The sequence below is a fragment of the Leptinotarsa decemlineata genome, unplaced genomic scaffold (assembly GCF_025532065.1).
Source record: "Leptinotarsa decemlineata unplaced genomic scaffold, Ldec_3_MD MMD2_tig00026328_RagTag_RagTag, whole genome shotgun sequence".
Lineage (NCBI taxonomy): Eukaryota > Metazoa > Arthropoda > Insecta > Coleoptera > Chrysomelidae > Leptinotarsa > Leptinotarsa decemlineata.
Genome location: NW_027412688.1, coordinates 5,787,791 through 5,812,870, shown reverse-complemented (window position 1 = coordinate 5,812,870; position 25,080 = coordinate 5,787,791). Strand labels below are relative to the sequence as shown.

Genomic DNA, 25,080 nt, shown 5'->3' with positions numbered 1-25,080 from the left:
CCCTTTTACAAGTTGAGAGTATTTTTAAATCTGGGAAACGATTATATACAGTCGGTCATTAAATTCAATAATTTGACAAGATTAACAATTGTTTTATACTGTCTTCAAACAAAAACTGTTTGAAATTTGGCAGGTGAATTATGGAAAAATAAAAAAATATAGAATGATAAGATCGGGACTGAAATAGCCCTGTGCCATGTATTTGATTGTAAGACATTCATCGAATGATTTTTAACCTGCACTTAGTTCCTTGAAGGTGATATATTATAATTGATTATAGTCTAAACATACTTCAACTATTAGATGTAATGACGATATAAATTAAAAAGTAACGTCCGTGTTTTAGTAAAACAAACCATTCGTCAAGTCCATATATACACACATCAATAGTGTGTAAGGAATTCGAAAGAAATGCAATAAAATAACTGTTTCACAAATTGAGAGGGCATAATTGGAGACTGGTGTAAATCAAATTATCTAAAAGAACAATTCGTTCAGGCCAGTCTCAACCTCCTACACTGAAGGTTAATGGACTGACACCTATCAGATAGGTGGACCTGGACTGACACCAGGGTTCCCCAATGGGGAATGTTCCTCCTGACGAAAATCAAGTAGGTTTCATAAGAGAGCTCTAAAACAACGCATTTCAAACTTATCATTACAACATTTTTCTTTAAAAAATCATTTAAATCCTTAAAAAAGAGGAATGAAATAATGCATTCAACATTTAAAGGGATTCGTTTCTATTTCACCATTTGGCAACATCGGTTACAGCTAATTAAGGACAATGAATCTGTTACCTGGATGAGATAACAAAGATAACATATTTCAGAGGCGTGCTGTTCTGTTTACTTATGTTCCGAGTTCCGAGACATTCTGTAACATATGACATTTTGTGCACCTAACCTATCTTCCTCTATATAAATAAATAACAAAACAACTGTTGTTTATGTGGCTTGTGGAGGTGGCATTGAACTATAATTCATATTTTGCCTTAATTGTTGATTTATAAAGATAATTTTTCTTTTTTAAGTAGAATATCTAGGTACGTATAAATTATTTCAATTTGATATATGCGCTGTTGCCAATAAGTGAGTCAGAAACAAATCCCTTTGAAACTTAAAACCCAACATTTGAAACATCAATTTGAATACTTTTCGAAGTGAATTTGAAAAACTCATGAATTAAACTCAACTTTATTTTGTTCAAACTTGCATTTGCTGTAATAACCCAAATTGAGGAACATTCCCCATTGTGATGATAAGAATAAGGAACATTTTTACGGTGCTCAAGTCTATTGTACAGGAGGTACAAATGCCATAGTGGCCTACTAAACATATATTTTTTTAGTTTTGAAAGTTTTATAAAATTTTATTTTTGTGAAAGATGAAATATTTATTTGAAATTCATATCAATTAAGCTCCAACTGTTCGACAGTAGAGGTCAAGTCATTGAATTGAAGATTGTGATTGAAGGCCATTGTTCTTAAAATGACTAGGGCATTGGCATCCTTGAAATGAAACCATTTCTTCAAGTACTTTTCAAAAACAACTTGAATTCACCGCTTGAACTTTTTTTTGCCCTCTTCTAATTTCTTCATTGCCTTTCCAACAACAGATCCGTAAAAACTGTCTTCTATTCTTTTTCCAGTTTCTTGACTAACTTAACCATTGTTTCAGCCTCAAAAACAGGTGACACATTAATAAGAAAATGGAAAACTATTGCCATGTCATTAGTTGCACACTCTTCTACTGTGCTTTCTTTATTTAAAAGCAACAATCATTCAATACACTGTGAAATATCTTCCCCTTGAATGATAAAGAAAGAGGCTGTACACATTACACGCTGGTGCGGCGTGGCATGGGCAGACAGACGATTCGTCAAATATTTTGTGTTTAAAATTAGTTTTATCAGATGAATTTGCCCCTTCAACAAAATGTGGGACTTTTGCCGTTCCTTATCAAAGTTCACCGGGGCGCGGGACAAAAGTATAAATTAAGGGACTGCCCCTTAAAATCCGGGACGTTTGGCAACCCAGAATGACACATGTCTAATAAATATCAGTCCATTAACATACAGTGAAACTGGCCTGAAATAAAGTATGCCCATTCAATTTTTGGAGTTTTCTTCCTTATACGAGGAATTGGGCAAATTTCGGATATGCGGTTAGTTACCTCGTTCACTGACATATATAGTGATGACAGACTTATTGTTTGTCGTTCGATTTAGCCTAGTTCGAGGAATGATACTTTGAAGGAATTCGATTTTTAATTATCGGAAATCATCGACTTTATGTTGATGAAAGATACTACTTTGCACTGACCAGCGGCCAAACAGCCCGTAACCGGTCTGCAAGTGTGTTCCAATAATTGGAAATCTATTGCGGCAGTTGTATCGCCAACAGCATATGCAGGAATAACTTCAGTGAAGAATCCTGCACTGACACCTGTTGGATATAATCTGACACCCTTCGTGGTATTAGCCAGTGGAGTAGTTGTTTCGTGATAGGTGTCAGTCCATTAAGTTACAGTGCATGTAGTTTGATGCTGGCCTGAACGAATTGCTCTTTTAGACAATTTGAATAACTGTTTCATTCAATTGCTCTACTAGTTCTACTAAACATCCATCCCAGTCCAGTTTTCAAAACAAAAACTGCAGGGGACCTCATGTATCGATACATGTGTTGGTATTTGATGTTTCCATAAGAAACAACGTAACACATCAAGAAATCATCTGTATCTGTGAACAACGGAACATCACTTTTGAGCGAGGAAAATCTCAGTAGAAAGAAGATCTAGTAAATATCCGAGAAAATGATAAAGAAGTCATTCGTCTAATCTCTCAGGAACAACAGAACGGTATGTGGCTTCAAAAATATGAAAGTTCTTGAGATAATATAATATTGAAGGGACTGAAAAAATCGATTCTGGGAATAAAATCATCCACATTCTCGCTGCCAGGTATTTTTAGTAAAGACGGAAGTGCACATATGTCAAATTTCCGACTCTAGATGCCCTCAGAATCATCTACCAACAAGTCTCCATTTCATGGTTATTATGTCTACTAAAAAAAAGGTTTTCCGAATCGAACGACAAAATTCTGAAATTAAATGTTCTACTTTATGGGTAGTTTGGGTTCAGGAGGGCCTTGTCTACTGGGTTCCAGGCCTTGAGGCTGGTCGAAAACGCCTCTCAAAATCTGTTCTGATTTTTGCTCTGTATTGAAAAGATCTGATTTCCTTGCAAGGACGTAGCAAGCGCACTGTCGGACATTGTGTGTCACCTCTGTTTGTAAAATGATGAAACAGCAGACCACATACTCTGTGCCTGCCCCGCTGCGAAGTTTGGAAGAGTTTCACTCATAGTATCTGAAAAATCACTGTCAACTTCGTTAACAAACTGAACTTGTTTTTTGCCAACCAATTCAATCTTCCATCTTGATGGGTTAGGTTAGGTTAGGTCCAAAATGAGTGAGTCTATTCGACCCTCCACAGCAACCCGCAAGGATTTATTGTGGCTCACACCTATTCACACTCGACCAAATTAACCCAGCTTCTTAACGAAGCCGATTAGTTAGTATGGTGAGTGGTCTTTCAGGTCAGATGGTAGTACGGCTCTGGCGAACTTCAAAATTCCGATTCGGTCCCCAGCGGGGCAGGCAAAAAGTATGTGCTCTGCTGTTTTATCATTTTCCAAACAGAGGCGACATACACTGTCTTTCGACAGTCCGAGTTTCTGCATATGATGATTCAAAGACAGGGACCTGTAAGATGGACTGTTAGACATGGTAGTTCATCCCTACTGTACAATAACTATGTGGTATCAAGTTTCGAAGGGTAAATAAACGCCTTGGAGTCAGCTAATCCTGGAACATTGTGCCAGAAATCCATAAATCTTCTCGCCATCCAGGTGTCCAATCTTTGTTTGGCAAAGCCTAAGGTGATGCCAATGATAGGTTCCGGTCCGATGAAACTGCTTGCAGCATCCTCCTTTGCAAGGGAGTCGGCAGCCTCATTGCCTTCCAGGCCAGTATGGCCATCAGATATACTAACAGTGATGAAAAAGAGTGTGTATCGATGAAAGATACATAAGTATTTCTGCTCACGAGATGGAACTGTCACAATTCTCATCTTAGACGAAGGTTTCATACATGCAGTCAAGCTGCGTTGAAATTATTTAAGTGTCAGGCACTTTGCTGTCTGCTGGACGCACGAGAAACATCTAGGAGACTAACCTCTGTGGAATACCTTGTATAAATATATGTTGGATATAAGTCAATGTTCAGCGTGGTTTTAGCCTGGGAAGTAGTTGTTTTCTGACGGACCAGAGCCTACTGTGTAAGTAATTGGGACTGATGAATGTTTCGAAATTTTATTTCGAATTCTTCAGTTTCTTATTCATCAAATATACTCTAACATTGATGATGTGTGTATTTCCAATTGCGACAATTATTTTAGAAATAGATTGTGCGTACATGAAACATGCGCCTGAAATTTTAACGATACTTGTGTGTACGAGACAGTCTATAAACATATTCAGATTCATTAACACTTAAGAAGAAAACGATTTTATGAAAATATCGTGTTAGATAAAGAATACTACTAATAACTGAAAGTACTGAAAGAAATACGCTTCTGTCAATTTCGTAGACTGTTTTCAATTACCTGGAAAATTTAATTTGGAAATTGCTGTCAAATAGGCAAAGGTGAGTAATATTTTTATTATAATCGAGAATTTGTTCGGGTTCTTGAAATCTGTTAAAATCAATCATTATTCGAAAATAAAATAAATGCAAAGCATACAGGGCGTTTCAAATTCGATCCTCACCATTGGGACCCCGGAAACTATGAGATATACGAAGATGGTTGAATTGGGGCAAAGTTGCGCATTTACTTGACTAACAGTATGCCGTTAAGAAAATTTTGAAATTCCGATTATATCCGGAGATATTCGAAAAAAAAAAAAACAGAAATATGGGAAAATAGTTTTTATTTTTTTCTGGCTTTATTTTTCTAAGGAGGTCTATTGAAATAAATATAGTTGAAAAAAATAAAAAACACGCTTTTGAAGAACATCGAACATGTACTCAAAAGAAAAAATAATATACTAATTTTGGCGAATGAAATAGATAGAAGATACATTGTTTGTCAAAATAAAATAACATTTGGATGAGTTATCTTTTCATTCAATATAATATTTATAGAACGGTGTATTTATTATATTCTCCATGTACCATGAATAATTGAAATTCTCAATTTCACCAGATTTTCAAATCAGAATCTTTAGAAGCACGCCATCGACAGATTAATGGAGATAAATACTTTATACAGCGTGACTCACGGTCGATGGTAGGTTAGACGTTTCTGGAAAACGCAAAGCATGATTTTTCTGAAAATTTCACCTCTCACATTTTCTTACTTGTTTTATCGACCTAAAATATTTTCAGCATTGCGGCGTTGCTACTTCCATCAAAAAGTCCTAGCAACTTTATTTTTTTGAATGGAACATCCCGTATATTAATACATTTTTGGAATCGCTCTGGTATTTTAATACTTTTTTGTTGATAATGTCCTATACCTATCTCTATCTGTTTTCGAGATAAAAAATTAATTGTGCTGAATATGGTCCAAAACATAGCCTTAATTGAAATTAAGACTGATTTGCTTAATTTCAATTAAGCAACTTTGATGATAGTTTGGACAAACTCGAAATATTCAAATAACACACACAAGGGGTGGAAAACGCAACTCCTAAAATGTATTTCCAATGTAAATTTTTGTCTTATTATTTGTTTACCATTTAAATATTTATTTCCGATAACCTGTTTCATTCTAAACAAAAAATGTCTCTTGGTTTTTTTCCCAAAATATACCAGTTCGTAGCCAAAAATTATTTTACGAACAACTACAGAGATACATCGTCAGAAATGCGAAAATACGAAACTAATCTTTCTAGTAGGTCGCTATTAGCGATAGTGACAATTAAATTGGTATGACGCAGTCAGTTTGTGAAAATGGCATACACAAATGAGGAAATGGCTAATATGCATTACGTTTACGGTCTGTTGCACGGAAATGGGTTAGAAGCTACATAAAGTTACATTGGAAATAAATTTTAGGGGTTGCGTTTTCCTCCCCTCACAACCATGGGGTAAACCAAATAAATTACTGGCTAAGTGTCTTTTCGGTAGTACAGAACGTCACGTTAATTTCAATATTGTAACTTTTTCAGTGCTTGTGAAAAAAATTGTTATACAAATTTTATGTACCCCCTTTAAGGGGTTGTATCTTTACAAGGGATGTTCCAATGAAGTTTCTTTATATGAAAGATCCTATCTTTTTGTCGATGAGGAATCACCTCCTTAAATGTTTGTTTGAAGGTGATTGACAATGTTTCGTGATGAATTTCACTAGTTCGGACTTCCATTGTCTACTATATAAAATGATTTGAAATCCCTGAAACAAGTAAAAAAAAATAATTAAAAAAGAATAGTTGAAAATAACAATTATATTAAGCAACAATAAACCTGAAATGCAATGATAGTGAAATAACCTACAAGTAAAAATATAATAATTGAATAAATAAAAATTAAAGGAATGCAAAAAGAAAATAATAAAAAATAAAAAAGTGTAGAGATTCCAAGTCACGTTAGTTCACGACGTTTCGATTGTTGGTATCTACAATCGTCTTCGGGTGATGACTGGACTGATTCCTCCGAGAGATGACTATTTTATAGGTCGTTGAAATACTTTCACTTTCTCTACTTTCCATTTTCCGCTTCACTGATTCCGTGAGAGATGACCGATTTGGCGGGAGTTGGTCATTTTTCGTTTGATGATGGGTTTCCATATGTTTCGTATATCTACGCTGGCCTGGCTGAATACGTTGTTGGACAACATGTATGCGGCTTCCTTAAATTTTCTCCTGAACCAATGTTCCTCTCTGTGCAAGATCTCAGCTTGGGACCACTCGATGTTGTGTTGATGGGTCCAAACATGGTCTGCTATTCCTGATATGCTGGTTTCTCCTCGCTGTGTGTGCTTCTTGTGCTCGGCAATGCGAACATTCAATGGCCTCTCAGTTTCACCAATATAGGATTTTCCGCACTCACAGGGTATCCGGTAAATGCAATTCTTGGAATCGCAGTCCGCGTTTGGGGGCCTGGTTTTCGTGAGGCTGCTACGGATAGTGTTACCGGATCTGAAACAGGTTCTAATGTTGTACTTGGAACCAATTCTTCTTATCCTCTCCGATAATCCTCTGATATAGGGAAGTGCAAGCACTGGTTGTGACGGCTTCTCTTCCTTGCGAGGCTCCTGCTGTCTTTTAGCCAAAGTCTTTTCTACCATCGCTTTGGAGTATCCATTCCGCTGAAGATCATTTTTGATGATGTCTATTTCCTTCTCGAGACCTTCCTTTGTATTACAGAAGCCAAAAGCACGGTCTAATAGAGTCTTGATGATTCCTCTTTTTGTCGATTGATGGTGGTTGGATTCGTGGTTCAGATACTGTCCCGTATGAGTGGGTTTTCGGTATACAGATGTTTCCCACTTAGTGTCGGTCCTCTTCACCAAAACGTCTAAGAATGGCAATTCATTGTGGATTTCCTTCTCCATTGTGAAAGTGATAGAAGGTCTCACGCTGTTGATGTGTTTCAGAAAGGCGTCTAGTTCAGTATTCCCATGGTTCCATATTATGAAGGTGTCGTCAACATATCTCAACCAGACTCGAGGTTTCTTGTGGGCTTCTTCAATGGCCAGAGTTTCAAACCACTCCATATATATGTTGGCTATGACTGGTGAAAGTGGCGATCCCATTGGCAGTCCCTCATCTTGTGTAAAGAATTCGTCCTTCAGTTGGAAATAACAGTTTCAAATCGAAACGTCGTGAACTAACGTGACTTGGAATCTCTACACTTTTTTATTTTTTATTATTTTCTTTTTGCATTCCTTTAATTTTTATTTATTCAATTATTATATTTTTACTTGTAGGTTATTTCACTATCATTGCATTTCAGGTTTATTGTTGCTTAATATAATTGTTATTTTCAACTATTCTTTTTTACTTGTTTCAGGGATTTCAAATCATTTTATATAGTAGACAATGGAAGTCCGAACTAGTGAAACCTCCTTAAATGTTTAACATTTATTCAGGTACACCCTATATAAAAGCAGTTGTTTCGAGAGGTCTCTTTCTTTCAGTTTGTGTCTGAAAGGTAATTTTTTGCATGATTGACACATGTTGGTGAAGGGTTCAATTCGAAATTCATTGCTCTATTCTTTTCTTTGAAAGATCACCCATGAAGAAGAATAGGTAGAAAGTCAGAAACTTTCTTTCATATAAATTTATCCCTCTTATAAATAAACGCCCTTCTACTTTTTTTCATTCTGCAGGCACCGGAATATCCAGATAATCAATGGCTCAAAAATTTTGGATAATTATTCTTCTTTGCCATCTTCCGCAAAAATCATCGGCGACTGAAAACAGGTACACGGAAATGAATATTGTAAGTGTATTTCAACAAGTTTTTTTGAACCATTTTGAATAACAAACAAATGAAATTCTAATAAGTACTACAAACCCGTTTTTTCAATCCGGTTCTGAAAGATATGAGCCATATATTATAAACACAAAAGATGATTACGAAGTAACAACTCGGGTTGAAACAAGGCAAAAATGATAAAACTGAGCTGTTTGTTGCCATATAGTGGTCACTTTGAACATTTAAAAGAATTAAAAATGTACTCAGGTTGGGCTTCTAGTTTGGAATTGCATAAAAAATATATTTAATGTTCCGATTCTGCTTATCGTTGTACCTAGAGACAGAAATGTTACAGATTGGATAAAAAATTGAAAGAACTATCAAATAGGTCTATATTAAAGTAGAAAGTGATACAAATCATGCAATTATGAAACAATAAAAATTAATTGGCGCTCCGGGGCGACTTCAGTAGTTCCAGTGGCGCATTTGCTTTTTCAGCTGCATTAAAACCCGGAAAAATCTGCAGCACCACATAATCTGGAAATCTAGATCTGCCAATGTCCTCTCTTTCATAAAATGAAATGTAGGGTGTCTCCAACGGCTCTAATAAATTCAAAACTTCGCCAGAACGCTTAGTGACACGACTATCGTCAAGCTTATATCAGTCCATTCGTAATAATGATCAGTTTCAACGCCAAAACCACAGTGAACAGTGACTGCATGGAGATTAAAATAGTGATCTACTAGATTAAAGTGTTCCTCTATTCCGAACCTTCGTAAGAGTTTGGTGCTTCCGTCAGAGGTTGAGTCATGTTTGAAGATCATCAGTGTTATTATTAGATTGACTGGTGCCTCAGCTATATATGTTTCCTTATAATAGTCACTTAGTTTGCCGTATGCTTGGCAATACACCACCCGTTAAAAGTTCCATTTTCACGGTTTGCACGGTTATCAGTCATATTAGAAAACGCTAGATGAAGTTTCCGAAAATCACATACGTTTTTTCTACCTCTTGAACATTCACTACAAAGTGAACAAGTGAGGACGAAACAAACAAACACAAGACGAGATAGACTTTACGGAATCATTCAATCCAAAACGGTCAGAAATACTGATTTTGCTATTTTTTGCTAACGAAGATTATTCAACAAGAACCCCAAGAATTCGAAATAATCCTCTTGTTGTCCTAACGAGTATCTAGTAAACTTCAAAGACTCCAGAAAATCGGTTGGTGGAAAAGATGATACATTCTTACAAAACTGAAACTGCATGAACAATTGTTTGAGTTTGGTGAATAAGTAGGAAACATTCTCGTTCATCATTAAAACCTCGTTCTTGAAATTCTTCGTCATGGACAACACTTATAAAATGCTATTCATGTAGCAAGTGTTTCCTAAATTATCTAACCCAACTTCCTTCTGGAGATTTTCAGGACAACTGTTTACTGATTCGTAAGGAAGAACATGTTTCACAGAATCTGTATCAGAACCATGCAGCTGCAATCGATCCTCCCAAATGATGAAGGGTTTCGTAGAGGGATCAATTCGGCTCTTTCTTCATGAAGCTGCAGCTTCACGAGGACTGCAGCTAATATTTGAGGGACAAGAATGACCTAGGTCCATTAACCGCACTGAAAAAGAAGAAGGTGGATCAATCACTTGCGAATTAACCTTGATAGGAGACTGATGAATATCCACATATTTCAGCTTGTTTCGAAGAGATTTTAGTTCCGTACTGAAATGAGGGCAATGCATGATTTTATCAAAATCATATGGAGAAGGAATAGTTTCAAGGACCGAAGCAGCATTACCACGACTATTATTAACATTTCAAATCTTCTATTGTTATTACCAAAGTTGACGTGTTTCACAATTTTTTTACAGACTCAATATCAAATAGCTCATTCATGAGGGTTCGTTTCAACTGAAATGTATTGTATATTTCGTGACACATCAACAATGAAAGTAAATATTAGTGAATTATATAGATCATAAAACAATTTTCCAGATAGAACAAGTGGAAAAGTATGGATATCCTATTGAAGAACATGAAGTTCAAACACATGATGACTATCTTTTGACTGTTTTTCGTATTCCACATGGAACAAATGAGAGTTTCCTTCCAAATAGAACCGCTGTACTTATTAACCATGGCTTGTTTGGGTCTGCCGAAAATTTCGTTATGCTTGGCCCGAATAAGTCTTTGGCTTACATGCTAGCAGATAACGGCTACGATGTCTGGCTAATGAACTCCAGAGGAACTTGGCACTCTAGAAAACATAAAACAATGAATCCAGATGAGGACAGAACTTACTGGAAATTTACGTAAGTGTCACACATGTCAAGCCGAAATAAAACTGGAAAAGAGTTAATTTTTTTTTGGAAAGAAAAGTTTTTGGCTTTCTAAAAATGTGGAAATCTTCCAAAAATCAGTCTCTCCTAAAAATATATCCCTTCCATTTTAAATGGGTCCATTTTTGTTGCGACATTCTAGTTAATCTCATTTGAATAATAAATTCAGAAGGTACCTACACAAGATTTATGTTTTTCTTCGTATATTCTTTATTTAATAATTCAAAATTTTCATTATACGTTGACTGTTTATAAATCAAAGTGAATATTCAAATGTTGACAGTGGCTTACGATGATTGTACTCTGAGTCAGAAAAATGCTTACGAGTGGTACAAGATTTTCACAGAAGGTCAAGAAGATATGAATGACGATGCTCGTCCTGGACGCCCAGCACATCAACAACCGATGAAAATGAATGTTGAGAATGTTCGGTTCAACAAACCAAAACCAAACACATAATAAACTTAGTACAAATTACTTATGATGCACTGTTTGGAACCTTTGGTGTAGTAATGAATATTACTGGAGTTTTTTCCCAACACCAAATCGTTATTTTTAACACCTCGACATGTGTTTCGATCACCAAGAGATCATCTTCAAAGAGGAAGATTAAACTGGAAACTAACGCGATGCTAACGCTATTTATGGTATATAGATATCCCATACAGGTAAACCATCCAGATGTACCACCCATATAGGTATACCAACCTGAATTAATTTTACAATTTTGCCTTATCTATTATTTTACAATATATGTTTAACTGTTATAGCTGTATATGAAACAATTTTAAGCTATGTAAAAATTAATTCCATAATATAGCCTATCTAAATTTATTTTTGCAATGTGTCCTTAAGTAGTAATCAGTAAACCCAACAATATTATTTTAACAAGCTATATAATATAATATGCTCTTTGTTATAGGTCCGTCATCTGTATTTATAATATTATTGTGTATACTCATTTCTACACTCTCATAGGCATCTAGTTGCCCGTTGTTGTTAACTTGTTTAACTAATCTCATTGAACTGAAGTCTATGGAATGGTTTTGTTGCAAAATATGATGAGCGACTGATGATTTTTCAGGTCTTCCATATTTTAAGTGTGCTATGTGTTCTTTATATTTTACTTTAATAGATATTTTTGTCTGTCCGTAATATTTTGCATCGCAATCCTTACATTCAATTTCGTAAATTCCAGACCTTCATACCTAGTTCCTTGAAAATCTTTCCAAAGTTCTTCGTATATTGGTGGTATGGAACTGAGGTGAATTTATCTTGGTTTTTGTTCTTTCTGAAAGTCGAGATTTCGTTCATTCTTAACCTAAACTTCTTCTTCCTTATTACCCCTCAAGAAACCGTTAGTGGCTACTATTTCCTGTATTGTACGTCTTTCTTTTGTGAACCTATACCTTTTGTGTATTATGTACTCTTGACTCGAAATATTTAATTTGTTTTGGAACCTTGTCCAATAAACTTGAAAACTCATGCCGAAGAAATCTTACATATTTTATTCCAGTGAGTAGTCCATTCAAAAAATACGGACCGATAACTCTTATTCCGAAAATTCCAACCCAAACATTCAGTGACCAACGCTGTTGATGGTTCAAGCAACGTGCAAAATGGGGGTTTTCCGTTGCATGTTATGCCGATTCACAGTTCCATTTTTATGAAAACTAGCTTCGTCTGAAAATAACACGAAATCGAAAAAATCATTTTCCTGTTTAATCTTTTCTGAGTCACATCGGCAAAATTTAAAACGTTTTTCATAATCCCTTTCTCTCAACTCTTGCATCAATTGCATGTGGTAAGGATGAAATTTGCTTGCTCGTATTATTCGAGACAAGCTGGTTTGAGAAAATCTTAATTCCCTGCTCAGGTCTAGGTTACTCACATGAGGATTTTCAACTAGGTGAAGAGCAATTTGAAATGTATTCTCTTCATTTCTTACAGGGCAGACACGTTCGAACTTCTCGTGAGTGACATTTCCAGTTCTTTCAAATCTTGTTTTTAGAGCCTGAAATGCCCTTCCATCTGATTGTCTTCTTTCGAGGAACTTCTCTTTGTAAATCCTAGATGCAAGGAGGCAGTTTTCGTCACTTTCCCCCAAAGCATAGACCATTTGCACCATATCTTCCAATACATAATTCATAATGAAAATGATTCAATCTACACCTGCACGTCGTCTTGATTTCAAACAGGTTGGAGCCTGGCTCCCTTACCCTTTGGACTGATGTTTGCCAGAAGGACAAATGGATGAGTTCAATCTACCCGCGAAAGAAACTTCAACACATAGCGTTATTGACAAATTCCGAAATTCATTTTTTGATGTTAGTCATGGATAACTGGGTTTTTAAAGAAGAAGCAGTATAAATATTTTTTAGGTTTTTTACGCATTTCTTACCGTTGAAACCGCTGATATGAAAAATGGTATGAAAAATGATAATATACTAGCAATTTCTTTGTGGTTACTTGGTATAATTTGTAAAATTTCAGGTTTTTGAATAGTATATATTTGATAAAAAATGTAGTGAAAAAATACAGGGTGTTCCATTTGAGAAAGTTGAATTATGTCTGTTTGAAAATGAATTAAACTTGACCGGTTTCACTAAGCACCCTATATATTATTTCCGAAAGTTGAGATTCCAGAAATTATCATAGTGATGTTGACTAACTATTCCTACAAAAAATCAACTTATTTGCTGTTGACATAAGGGTGGTGAATTAAAAACTTATTGTCTGCAAAATAGGTTTTTCTGGGATAACTTAGCAATACTGCACTAGAAGTTCGAGAACAAAAAGTTCTTAGAGAGCTGAAAAAATATGGAATCGATTCATATACTGGGTGTTTCATTGAAAAAATATAACTTTGGTTGGCCACGCTTGGCTGAATCACCCAGTAATTTTGAAAGATAGTATTCATCGATATGACTGCAAAAAAAATTGAGCAGTTCGAAAAATTCAATCTAATCGCAATTGACATATGGAATACAGATTGTCATCTAAAAAAAGTAAATGTATTGCAAAAATGGTTTTTGAGAATTATTCACAAAAAAACTTACCTTTTCCAGTAATGAACTCTTTCTTTTGGGTGGAACACCAGATATAAGACAATTACACTGTCTTATGTATTATTTTCTGCCTGAAGGATTTGATAATGGTGTATAAATCAGGGAGAAGCTGATTTTCTCCTTGCAATCTCAAATTCAGTTCGTTCATATGATTTGTCAAATCGACATAGAAGGTTAACTTCCACATCCATTCACTATTTTCTAAATCGGCAAAAGGGCGCTGCTTCTCATTTAAAAAAAATTTCGATCTCTGCTCGAAGTTCAAAACAGCGCTTAAGGACTTTTCCGCAACTAAGCCAGCGTACGGCAGTATGATATGGTGAATCATTTCCTCCAATCTGTTGAATAAACTCGCGGAATTGTCGGTGATTCAGCCCAGTGGATCTGATAAAGTTAACAACTGATATGACTGGTTTTAGAACTTCAGACATATCCAAACATTTTCCGCACAAGGACTGTTGATGAATGATACAATGTAAGACTAATGGTTTTGAACCACCATCATTTTCTACAGCCTTTGACACAAGTGCAACCACTCCTTTATTTTCTTTTTATTAATGGCATTTTCAACTCCCTTAAAAATATCTGCCCCAGTTGTCGTGCCGTGAATGCTATCAATATCAAGAAGTTCCTCATACACTTCATAGCTTTTATCTGCTCCGCGAATAAAAATCAACACCTGAGCAGTATCTGACACATCCGTTGACTCATCCAATGCTAAAGAAAACCACTCATGATGTCCATTTTTGTCAGACAGTTGAGATGATATATTTTCTGCGATGTCTTGCACCCTCCGAGCCACGGTGTTTGCTGACAAACTGACACTTTTAAATAAATTTACCTTTTCGGGGCATATTTGTTCGGCTACTGCAATCAAGCATTCTTTTATCATTTCTCCATCGGTGAATGGTTTGTCACGTTTTCCGACTTCAAGAGCCACACGAAAGCTGGCGCGAGTTGCAGACTCTTGTTCAGTATTCGCTTTGGTAAATAAAGATTGCTGCGAATTGAGCCCGCGTTTCAAAGCTTCAAATTTTTCCTTCCGCAAACTTCCTCTATACTTGGAGTAACTTTGAAGATGTTTCGATTCATAGTGTCGTTTAATGTTATAGTCTTTGAGAACAGCTATGGTTTCATTACAAATTAAACCTACCGCCTTATTACTGGACTTAATCACAAAATACTGAAAGTTCCATTTTTCTTGGAACGTTCTGCATTCACTGTCGATTTTTCGCTTCTTTTCCATACTAACAAATCACACATAAAAACAATAAGTCAAATCAAAATACTTTTATTGGCGGGTGTTACTTTATTTCACAATAGACAGTTTCGCTTCCTTCGCCTTTCCTACGCAGACTAACTCGCAGTTGCGCCGCTAGCCTTTTTATATGCAATTATTACTGCCATCTCGAGGTGATCGGAATGCACTAGCTACAACCAGAACTTTCTCGAACCAACGCAGTAATTTCAAATATTTAATTACGCCTAATGCCACCTGGCGGGTAGCTGAAAAAGATGGTACATAGTTCCACTACTCGCCACTAGATGTCGTTAAGTGTCACAATACACAATAATTGAAATGCAAAAAAACGTAAGTTTGTTTAGGTCGCGGTTTGTTTATGACATAAATTGGCCCTTGGAACAAACTGAAAAAATCATTATGGCCCGAAGGCTTCAAAATTTGGAGAACCCTGCACTAGAGCATTGAGAAAGAGAGTCAGCAATAAAGTTCTTGTTTGAAAGATTTTCAGCTAAAAGTTTGACTTTAAAATACTTGTCAGAGTATTCATCAGCCGTAGATTTTTCTTTGTTCAAAGCATCTCCGCCGTCTAATGAAAAATCCACCATTTGTCTATGCAAATCCATCAGGACCTGGATTTTCTGCTCCAGAATATTTATTTTGCTGCATATGGCAATCTTGTCAGTGTTTTCTTGGCTGAACAAGTTCAAAATATCATCGAAAACCTGGTCGAACGTTCTTCGCTGCACTGCTAGTATCTTCACTACCTTCTCCAAAGTCGGTGTCCTGTCACGGTCGCCAAATATTCGAAATTCACCTACCCGGTGACTGAATACGTAAAATGTAGGACGAAATATGGATCAGAAACTATGAAAGTACTTAACAAACTCAAATATATTCAAAAAACGTTCAATACAATTGACTTATCAATCATATATCAATGACTGTTATTTGACAACTCTTGTTAGAGAGAATACAATGTGTACAAAAGAAAGTATAACAAATTCAGAAAATGAACTATCTGCGACACCTGCCGAATTTTTCTCTAATTACAATCCACCATCAGTTATTCTTTCTTTTTTCAGGTGGCATGAAATTGGTGTGTTCGATATTCCTGCTATCATAGATTATATTTTGGATTTGACCAAACATAATGCGATACACTACGTAGGTCATTCACAAGGAGCCACAAGTTTGTTTGTAATGGGATCTGAAAAACGTCATTATAACAAGAAAATAAAATTGATGATTGCCATGGCACCTGCAGCAATCTTTCGGAACGTGAAGATACCAATTTTGAAAATCTTGGCAACCTTTTATAAAACACTGCAGGTGAATGACGATGAAAGTCTGAATTACAGCTTGGCAAATTTAGTTAGGCCTCTGAATAACAGATGCGCAGTAGATCGGCCGGCAGAGTGAGGCGAGAGTTCATTAACATCGAGGAACTCGTGTAGCTAACATCGTTTTAGTACAGTTGGTGAAGAAATTTTTCTGTGTGGTGAACTGTGAGTTATTTGTTGTCATTGCAAGCATAATCATTTCAAGTTACTATGAATTCAATTATCTATGAATGAATAATCGGTTGTAAGTTTATCTATTATTTTTCAATTAATTTATCTCTAATGAGAATGTACTTATATATTATTTGCAATTGTTAATCACCCGATATTTTTCAAGTATATTCCACTTGCACAAAAGGATACATTGGGATTCCTATTCCCTACTAGTATACAGGGTGTTCCTTAAACACATGCTAATATTTAAGGAGGTAATTCTTAGACCCATTTTGAGGAAAAAACGTCCTATCGACGTATGTCCTAAACGCCTTAACTTTTGAGATACAGGGTGGCAAAATTTTCAAAAATAATCAGTTTTTCAATAATAACTGAGATAATTTTGTAGACATCTTTGGCATATTTGGTACATATGTTCCATGCCTCAAGGCGCATTTTCTGATGTACACAAATTTGTATTTTTTCAAACAGTGGCATCCCTACGGGTTTCGCATTGAATATTTTTGGGGAAAAAGTACTACGCCAATGCTTTCTTTTCCAAATAAAATCATTTTTAAAATCCTCATTTATTTTCGAGAAAATTTGATCTTCTGGTATTTCTTTGTCCGACGCATGATTTTCACTCAAAAAAATAAAAATCGACAGACAGCAAATTAAGAAATTAGATCAATTCTAAAATGAATGAGAATCTGAAAATTGCTTCATAACGCATTACCAATTCCCTAGTAATATTTGAAAACATAATCTGCAAAAAAATAAATTTTTCACAAAAACGAGTTTTATTTTATTTTGTGACAGTAAGTCTAAACGAATAGTACAAATTTGTTAATTAGTAATAAAACCAAAACTGATTATAAAAATTGTTGGAAGTGGCCACCTGCACTTAGTATGCATGCTTCCGCCCTTCTACGCATGAAATTACGCACCCGTTCAAATATTCCCGGCGTATTTTGAATAGTTTCACACGAGGCAATTATTCGCTCTCTTAAATATTCTAAAGTATTAACGGGAGGTTTATACACAAGAGTTTTAAGGTGACCCCATAAAAAAAATCTAAACTGTTGAGATTGGGGGATCTTGCTGGCCATTGCTGAAGTCCTCCGCGACCTATCCAACGATTAGGATTAAGTGTATTTAAATGGTTTCGGACAATTACACTGAAATGAGCAGGGACGCCATCGTGCATGTATCATATTCGATTCCTTAACGCAAGTGGCACATCTTCCAATAACCCAGGTAAGTCTTCTTCGAGAAAGTGTAAATAAGAACGACCATCAAGGCGTTCTGGTAGGAAAAATGGGCCTATTAGATGATCACCTATAATTCCTGCCCATACATTAACCGAAAATTGGTGTTGGAAATGGGTTTCGGTTATTGCATAGGGATTTTCTTCAGCCCACACATGATTGTTATGGAAATTTTGAATGGCATTCCGAGAAAAATTTGCGTCGTCTGTGAACAAAATTTGTGTCTTTGTAGATACCACTGACTGAAGTTCACACGCTGTGGAAAATCTCTGGGGAGTAATGCCTGTACTCTTGAAATATGGTATGGGTATAACAAAAAATCAACCAAAATACGCCAAACAATTTGATGACAAATATCCAGAGTTCTAGCGATCTTCCTCGTACTCGTCTCAGGATGTTCCTCAATTTCTTGCAGCACCGCTTCCTCAATTTCAGGAGTTCTTACTACACGAGGTCTACCTTCCGGAGTCCCTTTCTTGAAACTACCAGTTTCCCCAAGTCGACGATGAATATTTCGGTTCGGCTATCTGGTAAGGCACGATTAGGATATCTTTCCTGATAAATGTGCCTGGCTTCTGTTGCATTACCATCGGCAAGGCCATATACGTAATGCATTTGCGCCATTTCCGCATTCGTATAATTTACCATATTTACTGATATTCAGAAAAACAGCGGACTACCAAAATAACTTCAATAACACTTCAAAGTCACGCGCTGTGACAGTTTTTAACACCAACACCTTACTTTAAACCAACATAAATATTAGCTACTGACGTTTGTACATACGGAGAATTCGTTTTTTATTGTTATGGTGGGTACGCTGTTTTTTCTGCTTTTAATCTTTAAAAGAAATCACATAGCGACAAACTCCATATTTCCATGAGGTGCAGTAAATAAATTCTGCTACACGTCATTTATTCCAGGATAACTAAATTTATGTTTTCAAAAATTATTAAGCGGTGCTGCATTATGACGTAATTTTAATTGAGAACAGTGCATCTGACAACAAACAAATACCTTTCAGATTCTCAATTATTTTGCAACAAATCTGATCTCTTAGTTTGCTTTCAGTCGATGCACGATACCGCATCAGATTTTTAAGGAATTTATCCTTAAGTAAAGCGATTTTTAATCCTTTACTTAAGGATTGAGGCATGGAACATATGTACCAAATATGCCAAAGATGTCTACAAAATTATCTCAGTTATTATTAAAAAACTGATTATTTTTGAAAACTTTGCCACCCTGTATCTCAAAAGTTAAGGCGTTTAGGACATACGTCCATGGGACGTTTTTTCCTTAAAATGGGTCTAAGAATTACCTCCTTAAATATTAGCATGTGTTTAAGGAACACCCTGTATATGTAGTTGTCAACATCTGTAAAAAGAATCCCGATAAAAGTTGGTAGCGCACAGTTAGCATCTCTCTTTATCGTTAGCGCATTTCAGAGGCACACCTTGATTTTTTAAGCTGTAGATTAAACTTGAAGCGGGTTTTCCAATCTCAGTATTTCAAATGTTACACTACAAGTAATGAAACATAGAAAACCCAAAGGGAGAAATTTTTGGAGAAACACTAATTGTTTTGTATTTCTTTATACTAGATGTAAGGGGTTATTTTTCAATTAAAAAGAGGATTTAACAAAAAAATGCAATACTTTGATATTTTCTTATGTGATAATTTTATTTGTGGATTACAGATTTTAGCTGATCGCATCAACATTTTAGAATTCCCTCCACCATTTTTCTCTGCCGAGATGATTAGACATATATTAGGAGAAATATGCAGCTTGAATACGATGCTTTTGAACTTTTGCAAATTTTTTATAGATGTATTCAATGGTGATAAAGAAGAACTTCTGGATCTGGTAAGGAAAAAGTTGTTTAATAATTGACGAATATAATAACTCACGCATATCAGTAAATCTGAAAAAGATAAATGTATCTCTCCGTATGCTTCAGAAGCATTGACACAAAAAATATCTTTTTTGGAGTAACAAATTTCATTCGTGTATCGTATAGAATTCAACACGGCCCAATTTAATGGTTTATTAGATTAAAAATTTGATATTTGAAGCAACACCAAAATAATAATAATATAATAATATTAACTTTATTTCACATTTCAACATTTGGACTTATCTTCTAATTACAATTTTTGACACAGAAATAAAGAAAGAAAACCCGACTGAAATCATTCACAGATTCGTGCGTAGGGATTTTTACATTTCTCTATTCTCGATTTCAAAAAAATGAATTTATTATAACAAGGCATTTTAAATGAACAATGGATAATATTTTTTTAATTTTTTTTTTTCAATGGATAATATTTGTTAGCGATATTTGAATGATTCTTTAGTTTTAACCGGGAGAGAACCAAAGTCGAAAATTTTCAATGAAATCCTGTATTTTCTTTTTGGTCATTCGATAGGACATATTTTTTCAACGATATAAGAGAATTCATAATAAACATGAAAGGTGATATAACATTTGATCGTGACTTTGCTCAATTTGTTGTTGTGCGTTATAAAATGAATGAAGTATTTTTGAAAAAAACCCTTTATTTTACTTTCTGGTGGAATAATGCACTATATTCAAACGAAAGTTAACACTTACTTCATCGAAGCTGTGAGAATTCTTGAAATATGCCCTTTTTGGTATAAAAATTAATTGATACAGTTTATTGTATGGTTTTCACTATGAAGGGTTTTACAAAAACCGCTAGTTTTAATATGGATTTTTATCAAGTATCGGCAAGTTCTATTCAACTTTTTTGTATATAAAGATTTTTTGCGTACCGAATATTTTGAGGACATTAGTTTTTACCGAAAAATTTTTAGTTTATACAAAAGAAAAATGTGAACCTAGAATGTTGAAAAATTAGTTTATTATGTGAAAATATCTGAAAAAAGGTTGGTTGGGTAACAGGATCAATTTTTTCTTGAAAAAATGTTCTCTTGCCGACGCACAGAGCGGTAAAAGCACCTAAAACGTGGCCAAAAATAAATTCTCACTGTTTTAAATATTATATATAGAAATTGACATATTGTGATATTCTTAATAAAACACAAATCGAAAATGAAGATAAAATAAAATATTTTTTTGTATTGAATAACGGTTTATCACATAAAACATAAAATGAGACAAAGGCAAAGAATAACATTATTACAAATGAATAAAACTACAACAAAACATGGATCTTATTAGCATAGTCAACAGATTTCACTTCAACATGAGTTTTAATGAATATTATTCCTGAGGAAGGCTGTCATCCAGTTTGAAATACTGCTCAGCCTCGGCACCAAATGGTTGCCTTGGTTTGTTTTGTTTTCGCCTAATGCTAATAAGATATTGATCCAAAGTAAGCAAAAGTCGATCAAGCATAACTTTGTTGCACTCTCTTCTGGAAAACTTTTTATAAAAACTCTCTCTGTACTGTCGGAAGTGTTTTCGAGCTTCCGCAGCTTCTTCCGATAATTGTCCAATCGGTAACAAGGCATGAGCTATAACGCTTGATGAGTGGACCAATATTTTGTGTACTGTAGACGACAGGTTGTCAAGGGTATAAATGTATGTATTTACATTTCTGCTGTACTCTTGGCGAAGCTTGAACAATTTTCTAAGTTTATTTCAAAACCAGATGACAAAACCTCCAATATTCTGCCCTGCTTGACTAAAATGTCCTAACTAGCCAAATTATGAAAAGGAGATAAATGAGTTTTTGGGAATTATTCTATGCCGTCATCATTTTGAATTCTTTAAATTGGAAACATTCCACAGTCCTGACTATTTTCTTGAAAATTATCATAAGTAATATATATTTCATGTAACATCATTATTATATTATATTAGAATGTCCTAACTAAAGTTAGGACATTCTAACTTAGGAAATAATGATATAATCAAGAAGGTTCACTTATTAGAATTTTATTTTCACCTGGAACACAATACCTCAATGATTTAATAGTAAAAAGTAAACTGAACAAACACTCTTAAAAAATAGTAATAATGAACAAGTTCATGAGAAACTACAAGTCATCATCACTCAGCTCCTCTGAAACTTCCAGTTCTTCTCAGAATAATAAACGATTTGCAGGAATGATCGGTCGCAATTTGGATATCAGATTATTCTTTCTCTCTGAAGAAATTCCTCTGTTGATATTTCCTTGAGTAGTCTTTGGTATATTCGCTTCAAAATACGTTGCTGTTAGAAAGTTCAGTTCCAAAGGTTCATTCGAGAATTTGTTTTTGTACCAGAGAGTTTTTTTATTTCTGTGGAAGTGAACGAAAACCATGTCGTGGAGATAGGGCTTGGGAGATATTCTCTGCAATTTATATTTGGGACTTAGATCCCTCCATTCAAAGAAATTTTCAATTTTCATATCGATCACATCAATTTTGATGAATTAGATTGTTGGACGGCATTATTGAAGTCATTGAAATCGAATATCTTAGGATTCCTCTCTAAAGATAACTGGACTTAGTGGTGGCAGGAGTCGGCAGACATGAAAGTGTGCCCTGCCTGGAAGTACTTTATGGTTGATAGTTCCACGTTCAGCTCATTACTATTCACAGCATATACGAAATAAGAAAAAAGAGCCCAGTTTTTGTTTTGAGCCGCACAGTTGTCTAACCAAATGGTAATATTTCGAATACCTCGATTTTTTTAAAGAAAAGCGTGAAATGTAGAAATTAAATCTTCCTTTTTTCGACCAGATACGCATTCTTGCCATATTGCTGCTAGAGGTTTAACAGTCTTCGTGAACTTCCCTACAGGGACAAATGATTCATTAAATGCAATGATCCTTGGGATAAATATAATTTCCTTGAACATATCTGCTCGAGGTAACATTATCACCTGAAAAAAGTAACATGTATAGATTATAAATTTTTTTTACGTATAGCCCACCTTCTGTAAATCGGCTGCAACTGTCAAATTTTCTGTTTCAGTAACATTCGTCCTTTCTGTATTCTTGTCTGGCCCATTCATACCTTTCCCTGTGCTTGCTCTATACATTACAGTACTCACACCCAATACTGAGTTGATCCATGGTGTGCTCTGATGATTTCGAATGCATGTCAAATTTTTCACAGTCCCAGCATTCTTCATTCCCCAATTTTGTGATAGAAATATTCATGGAACATACCTCTTTTCTGTATAATTCGTATGATACTTTGAAGTTGGGATGGTTCACTTTGAAAAGTTCATACATCTTTTTCACTGAGAAGTCACTTGGAAGATATAATCGGTTGGGAGCGTATTCTCTCCTGTAGTGTGATATTGTGGAACGGAATGATTTGATATGTTCCACAATGATATTTCGATCAATTTTCCTGATCTTCGGATGCTTTCCTCGCATATCTTGCTTAGGCGTCAATGATGATAATTCCGAATCACGTACAGATTTTATGATTCGATCATTATTATCATAACCAAGGGTAGACAAAAAAAAAGTTTTACATACGAAGTTTTCAATTCCATTCTCCTGCTTCAGAACATATTTGAAAGAATGCTCTCGTCTAGAATTCTCTTTTCTAGTGGTATTCCTTTTCTTTGGTACTTTCTTGATCCATATTTTAACAAGAGTTCTTTGTGCAAGTTTGTTTAATTTCCAGAAATGTTCATTGATTTCCTGTTGCCTCTGAAAGTTCATTTTTCAGAGCATTTGAGTCACCAACTATTACTGCATGGTGGATTGACTTTATGTGCATTTACTTTCGCTTCATATGTTTTCCATTCTTTCTTTGACAGTCTCAATAAATACTTTTCTCTTTCGATTCACACCCTTTCTGTATAAATATTCTTATCCTCACTATTTTCTCCACATGTCTCTACTATATGTTCAATGATTTCCATTAAGATTTCCCTCACACAATCATCATTGTGTCCTGTAGGGTCATACCTCGGCTCATAGACCATATTTTCTGCAGGTACCTCCATGCCATTCTCATAATTTTCAAAGCTGCTGCTACTATCAGAATTTGTGTTTTCTGGAGGAAAAAACTCTGCATTTTCATCTTGCCTGTGAGCTGCCGACTGTTTATCCTTTCTGAATAAGGACATTTTTTCATGCAGCTCCTTATTGAGAGCATTTCGCATAATAACTTTGGTACGATTGAGCATACTGAAAACAAAAATATCTGCATACATTTTATCAATTCACATATCGAAGAATATTTACTTACGAGCCACGTAGTCATTACCTGAATAATACCAGCCCTATTAGCATCAATTATTGCAAAATCAGGGGAGAGCCTGACAGTATAAACACTATATTTTTAGGTTATGTGAAAACTACAACCGTGAACCGCGATGCATCAAAACGAATAAGAGTTCTGTACTATCTGTATAAATTTTCACATTAAATAACATGTTCATTAAAATAGTAGGCAAAATTGTCCTATCTACATGTTTGATGTTATTTAGGACATTATTGCTTAGGTCAGGTCAAATCGGACGATTTAGGTATGTATGATAGTGGTATTTTGTAGTTAGGACGTATTTCTCAGATGATATAATGAAATACTAAGGCACTTAGGACGTTCAAGTTAAGCACATTAGACAAATATAGTATACAGCTATCAATATAATACGTTACCAACAATACAGCTAAAAATGCAGATAGGACATTCTTACTAAGGAGGGCAGAATTGTTTTGAATCTTTTTATTAATTCTATGTCGATGCCCGTTATTGAAGCTGATTCTTCAGCGTTCTGAAAGAATCGTCGTGAAGTGTTACCGTCATTAGTGTTGCCATACCCAACCTTAGGAATATCCACGAGTAATCCCAACTTGTCTTTAAAATCTTTTTGAATTTGTTTCTTGGCATTTTTGTCGGTTACGAGACTCTTGTAGACTTTACCATGTGGTAAAATCTCACCATTCGTGGTCGTTTTCTAAGAAACGACTTTCTGTACTATTACAAGCAAGCTATTTACGTTTATATACCACTTTAAAAGTCTTAACGACTTTTTGAAGTTCATCACTTTTTTTCGGAGGACACTTAGTTATTTCAACCAGTTTTTCTTTCAAATCCTGGAGCTTTCTATCAAGCAGTTGCTATGGACTTGCTCTAACAAGCTCGTGTAGTTTTTTTTTGTCATAGATATAACAGAAGGTCCACAATCTGTAACAATTGATAAAATATCAGTTAAAACTATAATTTTGCGTAAATT

At 35.1% G+C, this 25,080-nt stretch overlaps 1 protein-coding gene and 1 long non-coding RNA gene across 5 annotated transcripts in view; one reads left to right on the top strand and one right to left on the bottom strand.

Moving 5' to 3' along the window:
* Positions 1–4,507: 4,507 nt before the first annotated feature.
* Positions 4,508–25,080, top strand: part of LOC111508092 (lipase 3) — a 30,907-nt gene continuing 10,334 nt past the window's right edge. For 2 of the 3 annotated variants that reach the window (XM_023163522.2, XM_074182111.1), the window contains exons 1-5: positions 4,508–4,704; positions 8,393–8,505; positions 10,489–10,805; positions 16,226–16,472; positions 19,604–19,771. In XM_023163522.2, the coding sequence (XP_023019290.2) occupies positions 8,416–8,505; positions 10,489–10,805; positions 16,226–16,472; positions 19,604–19,771 (822 nt within the window). In that variant the 5' untranslated portion in view covers positions 4,508–4,704; positions 8,393–8,415. The remainder of the gene's footprint in view (positions 4,705–8,392; positions 8,506–10,488; positions 10,806–16,225; positions 16,473–19,603; positions 19,772–25,080) is intronic. The other variant, XM_023163516.2, reaches the window with a different exon arrangement.
* Positions 19,766–25,080, bottom strand: part of LOC141485422 (uncharacterized) — a 42,927-nt gene continuing 37,612 nt past the window's right edge. For both annotated transcript variants that reach the window (XR_012467196.1, XR_012467197.1), the window contains exons 2-3: positions 22,813–25,031; positions 19,766–22,761 (exon numbers count right to left, since the gene is read on the bottom strand). This is a non-coding gene — a long non-coding RNA (uncharacterized lncRNA). The remainder of the gene's footprint in view (positions 22,762–22,812; positions 25,032–25,080) is intronic.